Raw genomic sequence first — 16,622 nt, 5'->3', positions numbered from 1 at the left:
ACTCACTGGGGGGCCCTTGGGCAAGTCACATTCTCTAAGCCTCCGGGGAAGGCAAAAGCAAAACCCCTCTGAACAAATCTTGCCAAAGAAACTTCATGATAGGGTCACCTTTAAGTTTCCCTAAGTCAGTGATTTGAAGGCACACAATAACCATGTGCCTCAGTTGACAAAGCCTCTGACAAAGAAGCTCCTTTTTTCAAAGTCTTTTAACACTTTTTCCAAAGTCTTTTTACTCCTGTCCAGTTCACTCTTTCTTCTGTCTAGCTGGACGATTTTTAGCACCATTGGATGGTAAAGAAGTATTGGAGAAACACAGTCTTTCAGGATCTGTTGCAGCAAAATTCCTGCAATAAGGAATGCAATACAGCTGGAGATGTGAAAGAATCGGACTCCACTCAAGACAATTCTACTATCACTGTCCATGCCTGGCTATAACAAGAAGGGTAAACAACAGCTGCTTCCAGAATCCCTTTTGAGCATGCATAAAGAGGAAAACAGAGAGATATTATCTTGCCTTATCAGCTAAATCCAGTATCTTAAAAACCAAACTGGAAATCAGCAGGTAAGGGGGAAAAGAAAAAGTCCCTGGATGCATTTTGGAAGAATCCTACAAGGTTCAAAATGGGCAAGGCTTTCTAACCTGGCTGCTTCATTTCACCCATGCATATCATTAATTTTAAATAAAAAGTTTGCTAAAACCTATTGAATGGCTCTTTTTTTTCTGGTGTAAGAACTTAGCCCTATTCTTTCCATGTTACTTCTACTTCTAGTACCAAATTTTATGTTAAAGAAGTAATTCCCATCAACACATCTACTTTGTTAACTGAAGTCTACCATATTTCATTTCACTTCACTTCACTTCACTTCACTTCTAACACCAGATGCAGAGTGGATTTTTCTTCAGGATCGCAATTTTCTTCAGGACCCACTTATACAATTAGAAGTCTGTTATCCATTATTAGTAGTTAAGGTTTTTTAAAAATATTATTTACATTCTCATCTTGCACTGGGTCTGGTTTCAAGCTCATTCTTTTATTTGCTAGCTGACTAAGGAGAAAAATGTTATGTTGTGTAAGCACATTCTAAACTGCAGAATAATTTCCAAGAAAGAAGATGACAATAAATAGTGTTTTTACATGGTTTGGGTCTGGGAGACCTAGAATTAAAGGCCAATTTCATCATGATCTGAAAAGTAGTGGGTAGATCTTCTTCAGGTAACCTGTACTAGAATATAGGTAGCCCATTCCACATCACAGCTGTGCAGATGAAATACAGTAAGGACTATAAAGCAAATTTACAAGTAGAAATATCTAAGAAAATAAGTGGAATCTGCAACAGAAGTTTAAAAATATACAGTGTTCTTGTGCAATCATATAGTTTTCCAGGATATTTCAATACTTCATTGTCTCTAAGAATTTGTGGTGGGGATTTCTGCAAGGTTCTCCAAGGCCTGCTGATGATGCCCTAGAGTTTGGGACTGGTAATATTTTTGGCTACACAAGGAAAAGGGCTTGGTAAACTGACTCACAAGTCAAGTCACAAGGCCATTCTGTGCCTCGTGGAGAACAGGCAGGATTGGAGAAGCATCTGGCTATGTCCCTGTAGCCAGATGAAAAATGATTATATCAGCAATGGAATCTGCTAGGATCCTCCAGAGGTCTCAGCACTGGTACAATAATTTTGTGTCTGGATACGGCCAGATGCTTCTCCAATCATGTCAATTTAACATAAACCACAGAAAGGAACATCATCTTCCATAGCATCCCAACATGGATATATGTATATGTAAGGGAAAGTTACATGTGCATAGGCCCCTACCAGGATGCTAGCCAGCAAGGGGGATTGGAAAAGTCCAAAAAAGTTATATCTTATTAGTATATATGCTAATAGCATTTTATCTGATTTTACTTTTTTAAAAATGTGCTTGATAAAAGAGTTCTGACAAAAACCTCTGAAAGTTTCTAGACATATCAAGGAAAAAAATGTTAACTAAGTAAGGCTAGGCTGTAAAAAACAGCTCTGCTATCACAGCATGCCTCTTGCATATTCTCTACTTCACAGCACTTCTGTCATGAAAGAAACTGTGGATAGTTCAATTTTAAATCTCTTCCCCAAGATACACACTAGAACTATACACAAATAAAGCAGCATCTCCCCAGTCCTGCCTTTATGAAGAGTGGATTTGTGATTTCTCATCAGTTGCTCCAGCAGATTAATTGGTCTAACCTTGTTTGCATATCTGCCAAAATCCCACAGAGGAAAAAATTTGTTTGCATTGTATTATCATCTGGCCAGGCACATGATGGTATATTTGTTTTATGCTTGCTGGGTGTTATTTTAATCTTAACTGCCCACATAACTCTTTTGTCTGTCTATCTCTTGTCTCCAGCCAGAGATTCTTACCCTCTCACTTTCAGCAGAGCTTGCAAGTAATGCCTTGCAAATAACAGCACTACTTTGGAAGGTAACTTTTTGAAGTAAAGAGGACACAGTGATGGGCCTTTTTTGGAACAATATAACAGTTGAGAGCCAGGTTGGTATGACTCTGGTGACCAGGATCTGAATCCCATTTAGCCACGGACACCCACTGGATGATCTTGGGAAAATCTCACTCTCTCAGCCTCAGGAAGGCAAAGCAAATGCCCTCTAAACAAATCTTGCCAAAACCAAAATCAAACCCTGTTAGAGGTTAGCCTTAGGAACACCATGTCTGAAATGACTTGAAGGCATAACAACAACAACAACAACAACAACAACAACAACAGAACTATCAGTATTGCAACTAAGCGTAACAAGTAATGTTGACTCACTGTTCCTGTACCATGGCTTTGGGGATATCATGTGGGGAATGGGGGGGGGGGAGGGAATGGGATGGGACAATTCTGTATTTTTTACAGTAATTTTTTTACAAAAAAATTCTTAGAAATATGCAGTTGTAGCAGTTTTGTAATAGGCAACTTTTAAAATAAAGACTAACTACCATCAGTGATCAGCGATCATCAGCCAATGGATCACTGAAAGCTTGCAACATGTATTTTGGTAGAAGAATGAGATGGTGCAATAAAATTTACTACATTCTCACTGTAGGTTATTGCAAGATACACTTCAGGTAAGTACAAGGCACCATTGTTGGATGGTCTCCTTCAGGTAAATGGGTGCGATGAAACCCATATCCAGGTTGACCCCACAGTTCCCACCCTTGGGCTACAATCACTACATTTAAGCTCCTTCCTAAGCTCCTACTTAGGACTTGAAGTTGCTGCTATTCTGGACAAGTGGCTATATTGATCAGTAGGTTCAGTATGGTTAAGCATGACTATTTCTCCCTTTCAATCCTTAAACAAAAGCAGTCAGACACAGCAGTAGAAAATAAATAAAACCAATTAAGATTTATACAATTAAGTTATTTTGTGCAATCTGAAAGATGAAGGCTTTGAACCAATGTAATTAAGAGACTGGACAAATATCAAGGAATTATATGCTCTTCTTGCCTTGACTCTCTTGCACAAATCCTCCCTTTGCCATTCATTCTATATTCTATATTCACCCTGGTGAATCCACTTGAGTTACTGAGAAAATACTTTTTCTGTTAAAGAGGGTGAAATCTAAAGTTTAGATTGCTTTAAAAGTCTATTATAAATTAGCTGAGGAAAAGGCTGTCAGTGGTTACTAGCCACTTGTTCTTGTTGTGTGTCTTCAAGTAATTTCTGACTTATGGTGACACTAAGCAAAACATACCATTGGGTTTTCCTGCGGCTGAGAGTATGTGACTTGCCCAAGGTCACCCAGTGGATTTCCATGGCTGAACAGGGATTAGAACACTGGTCTCTAGAGTCCTAGTCCAATCACTACACCACACTGGCTATATATAACTCATCTATCTAGTTACTAGCCACTTTTTTATTAATGTGTGCTTTCAAATTGTTTTCTACATATGGTAACCACACTGGCTATATATTACCACTAGTATCATTGGTGTTATACCTATAAAGCTATTGCTGGGGGAGCACTGCAGGAAGTTGTTATACCCCTTTCCTGCTGGTGGGCTTCCCATAGGCACTTGTTTCCCATAGGCACCCCTTTGCGTAAGAAGCTTAATGATTTGTGCAGTAAGTTGCAGGCTCTGACATTCAATTTCCTTTCTCACTTTTGGAGTGACACATATTGGGCTGCAGCCATAAAACTGTGGAAGTGACAAAAAGTTTTTTCAGAATGCCAAAAGAGTTAGGTGCAAATCTAAAGCACGTAAAAGCAAAGCATTTCCCCAGGAGCTCTGCAAGATGTGTATCTCGATAGCTGAATGTGCCATTTGGACAAGGAAAAAAAATGTTCAACATGTTTCAAGCCTTTCCAAGAGCAGAAAAATATAATGCCAGATAGCAGCTCTCAGATATCTCATTCAGACCTAATAATGAACAATTCACTTTCTCTTGAATTTGTACCCTAGTACTGCTGGGATTTAAAAAAAACATGGATGGGATATTGCATTTGCTTTGTTATATGCTCAGGGTATGTTATATGCTTAGAATATCAGAGGAGTTGATAGGTATAAGATGAGTTCCTGCTCAGTCATTAACTAAGATAAAGACTATCGTCAAAAATCAGAAGGATATGACTTGGAAGAGCAGCCACAAAGGAACTAGATAAGAACCCCAAACGTAAAGGCATATAACTAAATACCAAATCCAGAATCATCCAGGGCATTGGATTTCTGATTTCTACATATGATTGTGAAAGCTGTGCAGTGAAGAAAGGAAGATAGAAAGAAAATCAAGTCATTATTATTATTATTATTGTTTGAAATGTGGTGCTGGAAAAGTTCTATGCATTCTATGGACTGCCATAAAGACAAAGAAATGGGTCTTGGAGAAAATCAAGCCTGAATTCTCTCACTAGACTCGAAGAAGAGTAAACTGAAAATACAAAGTACTAGAAGTACTATGAAAATATCATGAGACAAAATGACTCATTGGGAAAAATGATAACACTTGATAAAGTAGAAGGCACTTCTGAGCCATTGTGGAGTAGTAGTTTGAGTGCTGGACTGGGAAACTAGAAGATTAAGGTTCAAATCCCTGCTCAGTCATGTTATCCATCTGGGTAACTTTGGGCAAGTCACACACTCTCAGTCTCATCCAAGAGCAAACCTCCTTTGAGCAAATTCTGCTAAGAAAACTCTGTGATAGGGTCACCTTAGGGTAGCCTAAGTTGCTCTCGTAAGAGAGAGCTGACATCTGGCGTCCCTCAAAGCGCCATCCTGTCCCCCATGCTTTTTAACATTTACACGAAGCCGCTGGGTGAGGTCATCCGGAGACTTGGGGCTTGGTGTTATCAGTACGCTGATGACACCCAAATCTATCTCTCCATGTCTCCGACTGAAGCAGTGACCAAGGATGGCATTTCGCCTCTGAATGCCTGCCTTGGGTCAGTAATGGGCTGGATGAGGGAAAACAAACTCAAGTTTAATCCAGAGAAAACAGAGGTACTAGTAATAGGTATCCCTGGCCCAGGGAAGGAGATCTGCCATACAGTCTTGGATGGGATCACACTTCCCCTGAAGGACGAGGTTCACAGTTTAGGCATGTTTCTGGATTTGTGTTTACAGTTGTCATCTCAGGTGGAGGCGATATCCAGGAGTGCTTGGCACCAACTTCGATTGATACGCCAGCTGCATCCCTACCTGGCCCAGGAGGACCTTGAAACAGTGGTACATGCACTGGTAATGTCTCGTTTAGATTTCTGCAATGCGCTCTACATGGGGCTACCTTTGTACCAAACCCAGAAGCTTCAAATGATTTAAAATGCTGCGGCCAGACTGATCACTAAAACATCTAGATCAGAACATATCACACCAATATTAAAATCTTTACATTGGCTACTGATCAGCTTCTGGGCCCAATACAAAGTGTTGGTTATTACCTTTAAAGCCCTACATGGCTCAGGCCCAAATTACTTGAAGGAACGCCTCTCCCTACACAATCCGCCCCGCACACTCAGAACATCTGGAAAGATATTACTAGAGTACCCAAAAACCAGACTGAAATCGACCTATGACAGGACATTTACTGCTGCTGCCCCTAGACTTTGGAACAACCTTCCGGAGGAGATCCGTTGCATCAACACCCTAGATCAGGAGTCGGCAACCTACGGCCTGCAGGCCGTGTCTGGCCTGCGGAGACCGTGGAACCGGCCCCAGGCCGGCCCTGCCGCCGATTGCCGCTGGCGGCCTGCTCCCTCCCCCCGCCCTCCACAGAGGCCGAGGAGAAGCACACGGGGCCACTGGCTTCCTCCCCAGCCTCCGTGGGGCCCAGGCTGAGGAGAAGCACGCAGGGGAGGCGAAGAGGCGGCCTGCTGCCTCCGCGGGCTACCCCCAGGGTTCTAGCGGCCCCAGGCCTCTCCCTTATTTGAGGATGAGGAGGAGGATGAGAAAGAGGATGAGGAGGAGGATGAAAAAGAGAAGGAGGAGGAGGATGAGAAAGAGAAGGAGGAGGAGGAGGAGGATGAAAAAGAGGAGGAGGAGGTGGAAAGGTGAGTCATTTCAGGTCTGCCTTGGTTTTTTTAAATTAATTTTTTAAAATATTTTTAAATTTCGATTTGCTCATTTCACATCTTAATCTTATTTACATTCTCAATTTTTTTATACTTATTATAATCAATTTGACAAAAACAACTGTTTCTGAATAAAAAGAAAAAAATATGCAATACTTATTTTTGTTTTTTTTATTTCATTATTTTCATTATTGGTTTTTATTTCATTTCATTATTTTCATTATTGCTTTTTATTTTATTTCATTATTTTTATTATTGCTTTTTATTTTATTTCATTATTTTTATTATTTCTGAAGGTGAGACAGTGTGACTTTCCAAAGTGCTGTAACAAAGGTCTGCTGTAACAATGATAGTGGTGGTGGTGATGATGATGATGATATCAGTCAGTTTCTGAGACATGCACTCACTCTTTCTGAAGGTGAGACACTGACTTTTCAAAGTGCATTTCTGTGTATTTTTGGTGCATTTATTGCTGAAAGGTCTGCTGTAACAATGATAGTGGTGATGATGATGATGATGATATCAGTCAGCACATGCCTCCTCCTCCTCCTCTCAGGGCTTCGGTGGAAGCTCCGCACTCAGCGTGCGGCTCCGGCCAAGAGGGTGGAAGCTCCACCCCCGGCTTTGGGGGGTGTCTGAGGGACAGCAACCCGGCCCCCGGCTCAAAAAGGTTGCCTACCCCTGCCCTAGATGCTTTTAAGAAAGCACTTAAGACAGATATCTTCCAGCAGACCTATCCATTTGATCCACTACAATGGAACCTCGGTAATATCCTATCTTCCACTAATTTTATATAGGTATGGACTGTATTAATTTTATGAATTTGTCTTGTTCATTAATTGATTTAATTTTAGATAATTTGTGCTTGTTGTAATGCTGATTGTTGTAATGCTGAGAGGCAGGAAATATAAATAAAGATTTTATTATTATTAGCCATACACTAAGTCATAATTACTTGAAGACACACACCAACACCGCCACCAACACCAACAGCACCAACAACAGAGTGGAAGGCAGTAAGAAAAGAGGGGAATGACACCACAGGAGGATTGATCCAATCAAGGTAGCCACAGCTCTGAGTCTGCAAGACCTCACTAGGACAGTTGATGACCACAGTTTTTGGAGGTCTCTCATTCATAGGACTGTCTTAAATCAAAGTTGACTTGACTGCAAATAACAACAACAACATGAGTTGAGCTGGATCACACCAAGAGCCCATCTAATACACAATAACCAACCAAATGCCAATGGGAAAGTCAAAAACAGGACTGAGTACAACAATGCCTTCCCCTTTATGTTTCCCAGTGAATGCCACCCAGACTCATACTATTTTTAATCCTGGAAATATGATATTACCAATGTAAACAGCCATTCGATACCTCATGTGCTATGAAAACATGCTACATGCTAGTGAAAGTGAAGGCTATAAAGAAGCGAGAAGAGCTTCTGCACAAACGCTTTAGTGGAATTTCAGAGAATCTGCATTCAGACAAGCAATTGAAGCATGGTTTGCTTCTCTTAACTGTAGTTTGCACATCAGAACCTACTGTGGCTTCCAAAGCACAATCAGAAACCATAGCTTAAAGCCAGCTTCTCCATCTCTGCTTATGTTAACTGCCCTATGCATACAGGTAGCAAGTATTCAGAGGTGCTGATTCAGTTAAGTGGAACAACTACAGAGAAATCAAAACAGTCCAAATTATACACTGATAATCCAAGAAGATGAAGGCAGGTGCAGGGGCTAAGAGTCAGCCAGTTCAGAGGTCATTCCATAAAACCAGTGGTCCAGCTATCCAAAGCCAAAAAGAGATGAGACAAGGAATTGTGAAACATGGCCAGCCATCACCATGATCTGTACTTTCCCCCCTCAAACTGATCTCAAGGTGCCCTAAAATTGATATGAGTGCAACACAGTTAAAAAGAAACAATAGGTCAACCTTAAAATAGAATAAAATTATTGGCATATTAAAACCATGTACAGTCAGCCCTCGATATCCTCAGATTCTGTATCCATGGATTCAATCATCCACAACTTCAAGATATTTTTTAAAAAATCCAAGAAGCAAAACTTGATTTTGCCATTTTATATAAGGGGCAAAATTTTACTACATAGATTTTGGTATCCATGGGGGGTTCTGGAATTAAACCTCAACTGATACCAAGAGCCCTCTGTAAAGTACAGACTTAAAAAATAAGACGTTAAAAAACAATTAATACTGGTATTTTTTAATACTGAATGGGTGAGGCAGGTGGGCTGTAACTTATTTAAAGGGTGAATTGCCCTGATAGCGCAGTGGTTAAATGCCTGTACTGCAGCCACTCACTCAAAACCATAAGGTTGCGAGTTCAATACCAGCAAAAGGACTCAAGTGTGACTCAGGCTTGCATCCTTCCAAGGTTGCTAAAATGAGTACTCAGATTGTTGGGGGCAGTTAGCTTACTTTTGTAAACTGCTTAGACACTGTTAGTTCAGTATGAAGTAGTATATAAATGAAGCAGTTTGTTTTTGTTTTTGTTGTTCCTTGAGACTTCCAGGAGAGGCAACTCACCCTGGGGGGTGGAGACAGAAAAATGGTGGCCAGGAGAGTCTGGATAGATCAAGGGCTAAAAACCCAGCCCAGGGTAGTGGTGGCATATTGCTCCAGAACTACACTGTGTCCACTTGGTCTTACAATGACAATGCTCCACAACTGACAACACTGACAGGATGGTTTCACACGAGATGCTTCTGTAAAAGAGGAAATTGATTTTTTTTATCTGCAGGCTAAGTTAACTCTAATCCAGTGGTCTCACCTCTTCTTCCGTCTGTTTCTGTTGTTTGCAGACACATGAGAAGGATTAAATGGAGAACCACATGGGCTGCATCTGCACTGCAAAAGTAATCCAGTTTGATACTGCTTTAGCTGCATGGTTCAATGCTATGGAATTCTGCAGTTTTGTGAGATATTTGGCCTTCTCTATCAGAGAGCCCTGGAGCCATAACAAACTATAAATCTCAGTATTTCATAGTATGGAGCCTGACACTTGAAGTGGTGACAAACTGCATCAGTTCTGCAACATGGCAGCAGCCTAAGAGTACTGTGAGGATACTGATCCAGAAGTGGTTGCACTCCTCCAGCCAACATGAACAGTTGCCAGGGCCTTTGGAAGCTGTAATGTAACAACATGAAGGGCCACAGGTTCCTCAACCCTAGTTTGGGAGAAAGCCATTCACTATGGTACACAGTCCAGCCCACACAATGAGTCTCCCAGATGGCAGAAAGCGTTTGCTTAACTCACATGCTGCAGTTACCAAAATAGAATCTTTCTCAGAATACCACAAACACACCTTTGTTTTCTTTATTCAGCCTTGGGCTCTTTTTGTCTGTTTGCTTCTTGTTCCTCCTCTTTCCCACACCTCCAGTGAACCTGTACCCTAACAATGCAATGAAATTAACCTGCTGCAGATAACAGTGTTATGGCCCTCTGCAGTTTGACATTTGCTTCTTTGGAGAAAACCTCTTGCTGCCTCATCTCTCTCCACCTGCCTGCTCCCTCTTAGTTCTGTTTGATTTCCCAGGAGTTCTTGTAGGAAGTCCTCAAGTTTCTCCCAGTAAAAACAACAATCAGGAGATAAACAAGGAGAGAGGTGAACATGCAGCTCTGGGGAATAAGCATTAGTCTTAAATTGGATTACTCTTTAAAACTATTTACAACATGAAATGAGTTTCGTGGTATCTGCAGATCACCCTGGTGTTCAGTGGCAACCTTGCTTGGAACTGCTGAGCTCTGCAGTTTCATGGGTGCGAACGCACAAGACAATCTGATTGTAATTACAAGGTAGAAAGTTTGAACACTGCTCAAGAGGAAATTTTAAAATATAGTGCTGTCAGGAAGACTGCAGTTTGGCACTTATTAGCAATGCAAGAAATTGAATAAAATTAAATGAATGGCTGTACCTTGGCTTTGGTGCTGACACAGCACTGCCATGTTGCATGCAAAGCTTGGAAGGTTACTTTTTAAAAAGAACTTGTTACTCCACTCATTACTCTGATCACCCAAAAACTCATTACTTGTTACGGTTACAACAGTCCAAAAAGATAGCAGAGGTACTTGTTATTAACAAGGTACCATAGTAGTTACTATAATGCCGCTGGGAAATATAAGACAATACTCTCTGTTTCCCCTAGTTGGTCAATTCTGATATTTCCCCTTGAAAATTCTCAGAAGAATACAGAAGACATTACAAATACTTCTCAGTTGTTGCATGAAGCAGCTAGCATTTCCCTTCTTGCTCCATGTCAAGAACTGCATAATGCACCTTGCCTGGCATGGGTTTAGTGCTGATATAGATTTGTGAAATATAGGGTTAATGGATATTGGCATACTGAAGAAATATAATGGGATATCCAGTGAGGTGTTTATAATGAGGGGTTGCTGATCACATTCCTTTGTGATGAAATAACAGAGAGAATGGAGTTATACATGGCTCGAGACTATCCAAGGTCAATTCCCTGGGAAAGCATGCAGAAGTAAGGAGGCGGTGGTATGAGAAATGAGTTATAAGGCTGTTTTGCTTTGTAACAAATTAGGAAACAGTCCACCAATTATTTGAAATTGTGTGTTGTTTAATTAGACTTCACTAATGCTTGTTGTTTAGTCAATGCATAAACCCAGTAATGAGTAACAGTCTGACACCCATTTCTGTTCTGCTGAAAAGTAATGACATATAGTATAGCTGTCATGTACGTACATCATCAGATTTTGGTATTCATTTGGGGTCCTGTGGATACTAACGGCCCACTCTATTTGAATGCAGGATCACCAGGGAATTTAGTGGACCCTTCCCATCACTGAGGGTTCACTACTGGAGGCCTCACAGGTGGAAAAAAGCATGTCATTGAATAATATGGGGTTGGGAAAGCCACAGACACTCCAATCTGCAAATTGCTAACCTGCCAATGCAGCGGGTCCACTATAACTTGTAGGGTTAGGAAAGAATCTTGCCAGAAAAATTGGAGAATCACTTCTGCCAATCAGAGTTAAGATTACTCGGCTAGATGGGCCAATGATGTGATTTGGTAGGTGGCATCTTCCTATGTTCCTAAGAAACATCCTATAAAGTAGATTAACATCATCCAGAAAGGATTATGCAGAGGAAGCATCTCCAGCATCAAGGGATCTTAAAGCAACACCCTGAAGGACAATTAATCTCCTTTTTGGTTCTTGTGAGACATAATGTATCTCTGACACAGCATGTGTGAGAACCTTTGGCCCTCCTGATGTTTGGACCTCATCTTCCAGAAGCTCCAACCAGCATGTCCTATGGTAAGAGACTAAGGGAGATACAGTCCACACAAACAAGATAATCTAAAGATTTGTGGCAGAGTCCAGTGGAACACAGGAACAAACAGCAAGTTGTTTTACTGAATGAGACCACTGGTTTGCCCAGTTGCATATTGTTGATCCTGACTGGAAGCATCTCCCCAAGGCTTCAGGCAGAATTATTTTCCCAACCCTACCTGGACATGCTGATGATTGAAACAGTAAACTTCTGAAAACAAAACATTTGTTCTAGTACTGAGCTACAATCCTCCCCACAGTTAAGAGACAACTGTGCCCTTGCCCATCCCTTTCTACTGTCACCTCTTATAAAATGTATGGAAATATTGTGATGGGAGTTGACACTTATTTTGAGTAAGCCAGGATGAAAAGTTTGCCTCCAAAAGTTCAACCTTAAGTGAATCATGAAAGATGAGGAGAAAGAGGAGGCGTTTAAGAAATGACAATTCATAATTGTTGTTTTACACAGCCAGATTTTAATCTACTGTGTTCTCTCCCCTATCCCTATTACAACAAATGTTACCTTGCTGGCCTTCAGTATGTTGATCTGCTCTTCATGCACAGTATCTCTGTTTTTCTCCAGAAATCCATCACATTGGTATTCCACCTAGGACAAATTGGAAAGGAAAGGGAGAGTGTGGAAAGTTAAAACTCTCAGTACATATTACTCTAGCTAATATGTCTAGACATTCTTCAGCTACAGGAATCATCCATATAATTGCTGTGTTATTTTCCTCTGCATTCAGAAAACAAGTTTGAAAAAATACTATTCTTCTTGGCATTCTAAATTAGAATCTGCCCCCATGATGGGAAGCTGAAATGACTAGGATTTTATGTTGTTGTCCCCCCAAATTGAATCTCAGTGAATAAAGAAAAAAGCTTATAGAATTGAGTATCTGGCCTAAATCCAATTGCTAGTCCCAACCAAAATAAACCCACTGAATCAGCTGCTAAATGGCAGGTTAACTGTTACATAAATCCCACTGATTCAATGGGCCTTCTCTAGTTGGGTTACTCAGTTGGATTGTTTTTAATTTGTCTTCTTTTTTCCCCTGAATCTTAGCAATTATGAAAATGTAAAACTGGGATTTCAATATGGACCTAAGGAATGTATGAACATGTCTTAAGAGCTGTATGAAGTCCAGGGTTCTTGCATTAAGCCAAACATGCCCTTCAATGGCAAGGCTGCCTTGAGTCACATTTTGGGAGAAAGTCGGGATATAAGTCCAATAAATAAATAAAAGTCCAATAAATAAATAAAAATAAATAAAATGAATAAAAGTAAACCTTCAGAGGAAATATCTACATTCCCCAAATAATAGCTCATTGCTTTAATTTAAGATAAAAGACATTAAAAATCATTCCGGAAAAACACTGCAGTCAAATTGTTGTTTCTTATTCAATGAACAATTTTTGTCTATCTCACCCTCTGAAGAGTGTAGTAGAAAGTACATCTGAAATGAAGAAAGTATTTATTTCTCTCTTGGGTTGGCACCAGGAGAGCAAGAAAACAAAAGAAGACTCTCCATGTAATTGAGAATTAACTAAAAGGAGAATCAATGACATCTAGTGAAGGTGGCACATGAGATTGTAAGAACAGCCATGCTGGATCAACTCAAAGTACAATCTAGCATAGTATTCTGTTCTCAAAAAAAGCCAACCAGCTGCCTATGGGAAACTCAACAACAGGATGGGGGACATAATATGGACTCTTAAACACACACACACACACACACACACACACACACACTGCTCATTTGCTCTGATCATGATCTGTCCAAACTAGATTTTAAGCAGCCAACCTACTTTTATCATATAATGGATTTCAAACCTTCAGCCTCCAAAGTTCTCGAGCTAAAAAACATTTTCTGAAAGCAACCCTGAATTCACTTTCACTGTGCAAGCAATAACAAAGGAAGCTCATAAAACATCTGCCATGAGGACCCAATATTTCTGCTCAAGGATCTTTCTTGTCATAATTTATTTTCATTCCATGTTACATTTTTTCAAATACATGCCTCTGCATGTAACTGACCAAACACATTTGAGCTGGCAACTCCTCAGCCTGTGCATATACCATTGAAATATTTATATAGCATTTTAAAAAGGCATATAACCTGGTAAAACCTATAGATAGCAGAATATAGAACCCAAGATTCAAGACAGTGTGCTCATTTTCTGTCTTGTAATAAAAAGAAAGGTAAATCTTGTTTAGAGTTGAAGTCTCAGAAGAATGCCAGATGTTCCTTTAAAGAATATAAGCAAAAACTACAAAAGTGATCCCAGGTCACCCTTTGAGTTAATACACTAAAGACACCTGAGGACAGGTAGCATGGTGTATTCTAAAAGTAGGGTGTATACTAAATGCAAGTGTACAGGAATAAAAAGATGAAATGTAAACCTTGGAACAGATAACTCATGCACTGAGTGGGCATCAGGAGGGAATAAAAGAGCCAAGACAGAGTTGGGAAATGAGATATGCTGGCATATCTCCACTGCAGAAGACCGTTTTCTATGATGACCTGTTCCTGATAAGACTTGACAGGTTGCCCTAAAATGCTGATTCTGGTAAGGTTAAGAGATATATGCTTACATGTAATTAATGTAGTTAACACTTGCTTAAGAAGTGCTGAAGATGTAACCCTTGAATGCCTATGTTACACAGAAGCCTGTCAGACTTGTAAAATTCCTCAAAGAGATGAAAATGGCTAGGAATATGATAAGACAAGACTGAGAATATGTAAAAACCTTTAGGAACTATCTATACAATTACTTAGCACAGACTTTGGAAAACTATGTGAACAGATAGAACGTGATAAGGATATTACAAGGAGAGTTTTATATGTTAATTGGTTTAGAAAGCTGATGTTCGTACATGTACAGTATTACTTATTGCCAAGCCTGTTAAATAATAATAATAATAATAATAAAAGTTTATTTATATCCCACCCCTTGAGGTCAATCGGGGCAGCTAACAACGATAAAATACAATACATTGTAGATCAAAATTCCCTCCCCCCCCTTAAAAAATTATTAAATCAATTATAATTAAAACCAACTAATTAAACAACATTAACACATACACATTATTACAAGAAAAAAAACAAAACAGAACAAAACAAATAAAACAGTAAACAATAAAACAAAGAGCTGAACAGAGAGAGAAAGTTCTTATGAATGTTCTGATGAATATATCATAATGGATATTTGACTCAATATAAATTGGCTTATGTCTAATGTTATGGAATATAACAAAGATGAAGTACCTAGATATTGATATGTCTGTGTTTTTCCCTGACTGGAATGAATCTATCTATCTGTCTGTCTGTCTGTTTGTCTGTCTATCTATCTCTTTACAATAAATACTGTGAAAAAGTTTGTCGGATCCCATATAAATATTTTGGAACTCCTTCAAAACTCCACCAAAATATTTACACAGAGTGTTGATGTCCATCTGAGCTGCCTGATGTTACCATTATCATATGTTAGGTGATCAGAAGTTGATAAAGGTGACCCCAGATAGCATCCAGAATTAGCTAACAAGTGGCAAGGATCCTCAATCCTTCAATCTAAGAGATAGTACTAGGGAAAGACAGGTTGTATACAAGTAAGTCACTGAGTGATCACCTGTGAACTCACACAAATGGATTATTGCAGGCAAAGGATAACTTATTTGTGTGAGTCAGAGATTATGAAAAAGAACCATACTTTGTTCACCCAGCAATCATTCCACAGCCCTTCTCAAACTACTTAGAAGCTTAAGCATGTGACAGCAGCAAATCAGTGTCCTCAGATCTGCCATGTCACAAGTAGAAAGGGGCAGTAGAGGACCCAAGAAGGACATAAAGATGCAGAGTTGAATTCCATACCTTCTCCCCACATCCCCATAGCTCTTCCCTTCCCTCAGTCACTTCTCCTTTCCAGACAGTCTCATTTCTACTACTAGACCTAGGAAAAACATATTTGGAATGACAGCAGGATGTGGGAGATTATAGACTCCATAGTCTTCTGTAGAGAATTAAACATTTCTGCTGCCATCATGTGGAATCTTGGCCACTGGAGACAGAGCTCAGAAAAACACTAAAACATCCACATGGGATATTCTCTAAGAACAAAATTCATAAGAGTGATACCTTCATTGGCCATCCAATATGCAGCAAATACTTTGTGCAGACTTACAAAGCTCCACTGAATTCTTCAGCAGGCAAAATATGTTAATAGTAATTTTTAAATTGGAAGTCTTTGCTCCCAATTTGTATTGATCTCTCCAGTCAATTAACTTATAATTATGACTGTGTATATAGGTATACATCTCAGTAGAAGTGAGCCTGTGGCTTTAGCTGAGGAGCAGCCACAGTCCCACCTATGCTTTTCCCTCTCTTTCCTACTTCATCTATTATGTAATGGCTGATTTCACTGAGCAGAGCATTGAGAAATACCAAAAATGACCACAGGGGTACAGCCTCACAAGTCATATTCTGAAGAGTTGCGTTCTTATAATTTGCAGGAGTCACAAGACAGTTAAAGGAAGATAACAAGAGCAGTTAAGACAGGCAGGTTGCCTGAGACCACAAAGACAACTTCAGAGTTGAATGAGAATTCAAGGCAGGTCTGACAGGCAGGACAGAAAGTTTTTTGCTGGCCTTACTTCTGAACCTTTTAATAGCAGCTTGGAATAACTACCAAGAAAAATAAACAGCTGAACCTTGGTATTCAGGCCACTACAAAAGATGCAGGATAAAAGAAGAGGG

The 16,622-nt window shown here is 39.8% G+C and overlaps 1 protein-coding gene across 2 annotated transcripts in view; it reads right to left on the bottom strand.

The window, feature by feature from the left end:
• The window catches only part of MYO5B (myosin VB), a 374,368-nt gene that overhangs the window by 112,525 nt on the left and 245,221 nt on the right, over positions 1 to 16,622 (bottom strand). For both annotated transcript variants that reach the window (XM_089497439.1, XM_089497447.1), the window contains exon 14: positions 12,395 to 12,478. In XM_089497439.1, coding sequence (XP_089353565.1) covers positions 12,395 to 12,478 — 84 coding nt within the window. The remainder of the gene's footprint in view (positions 1 to 12,394; positions 12,479 to 16,622) is intronic.

This window comes from Sceloporus occidentalis, unplaced genomic scaffold, assembly GCF_023333645.1.
Source record: "Sceloporus occidentalis isolate IW3139 unplaced genomic scaffold, rSceOcc1.0.p SCAF_1, whole genome shotgun sequence".
Lineage (NCBI taxonomy): Eukaryota > Metazoa > Chordata > Lepidosauria > Squamata > Phrynosomatidae > Sceloporus > Sceloporus occidentalis.
This window is presented reverse-complemented; position numbering and strand designations above follow the sequence as displayed.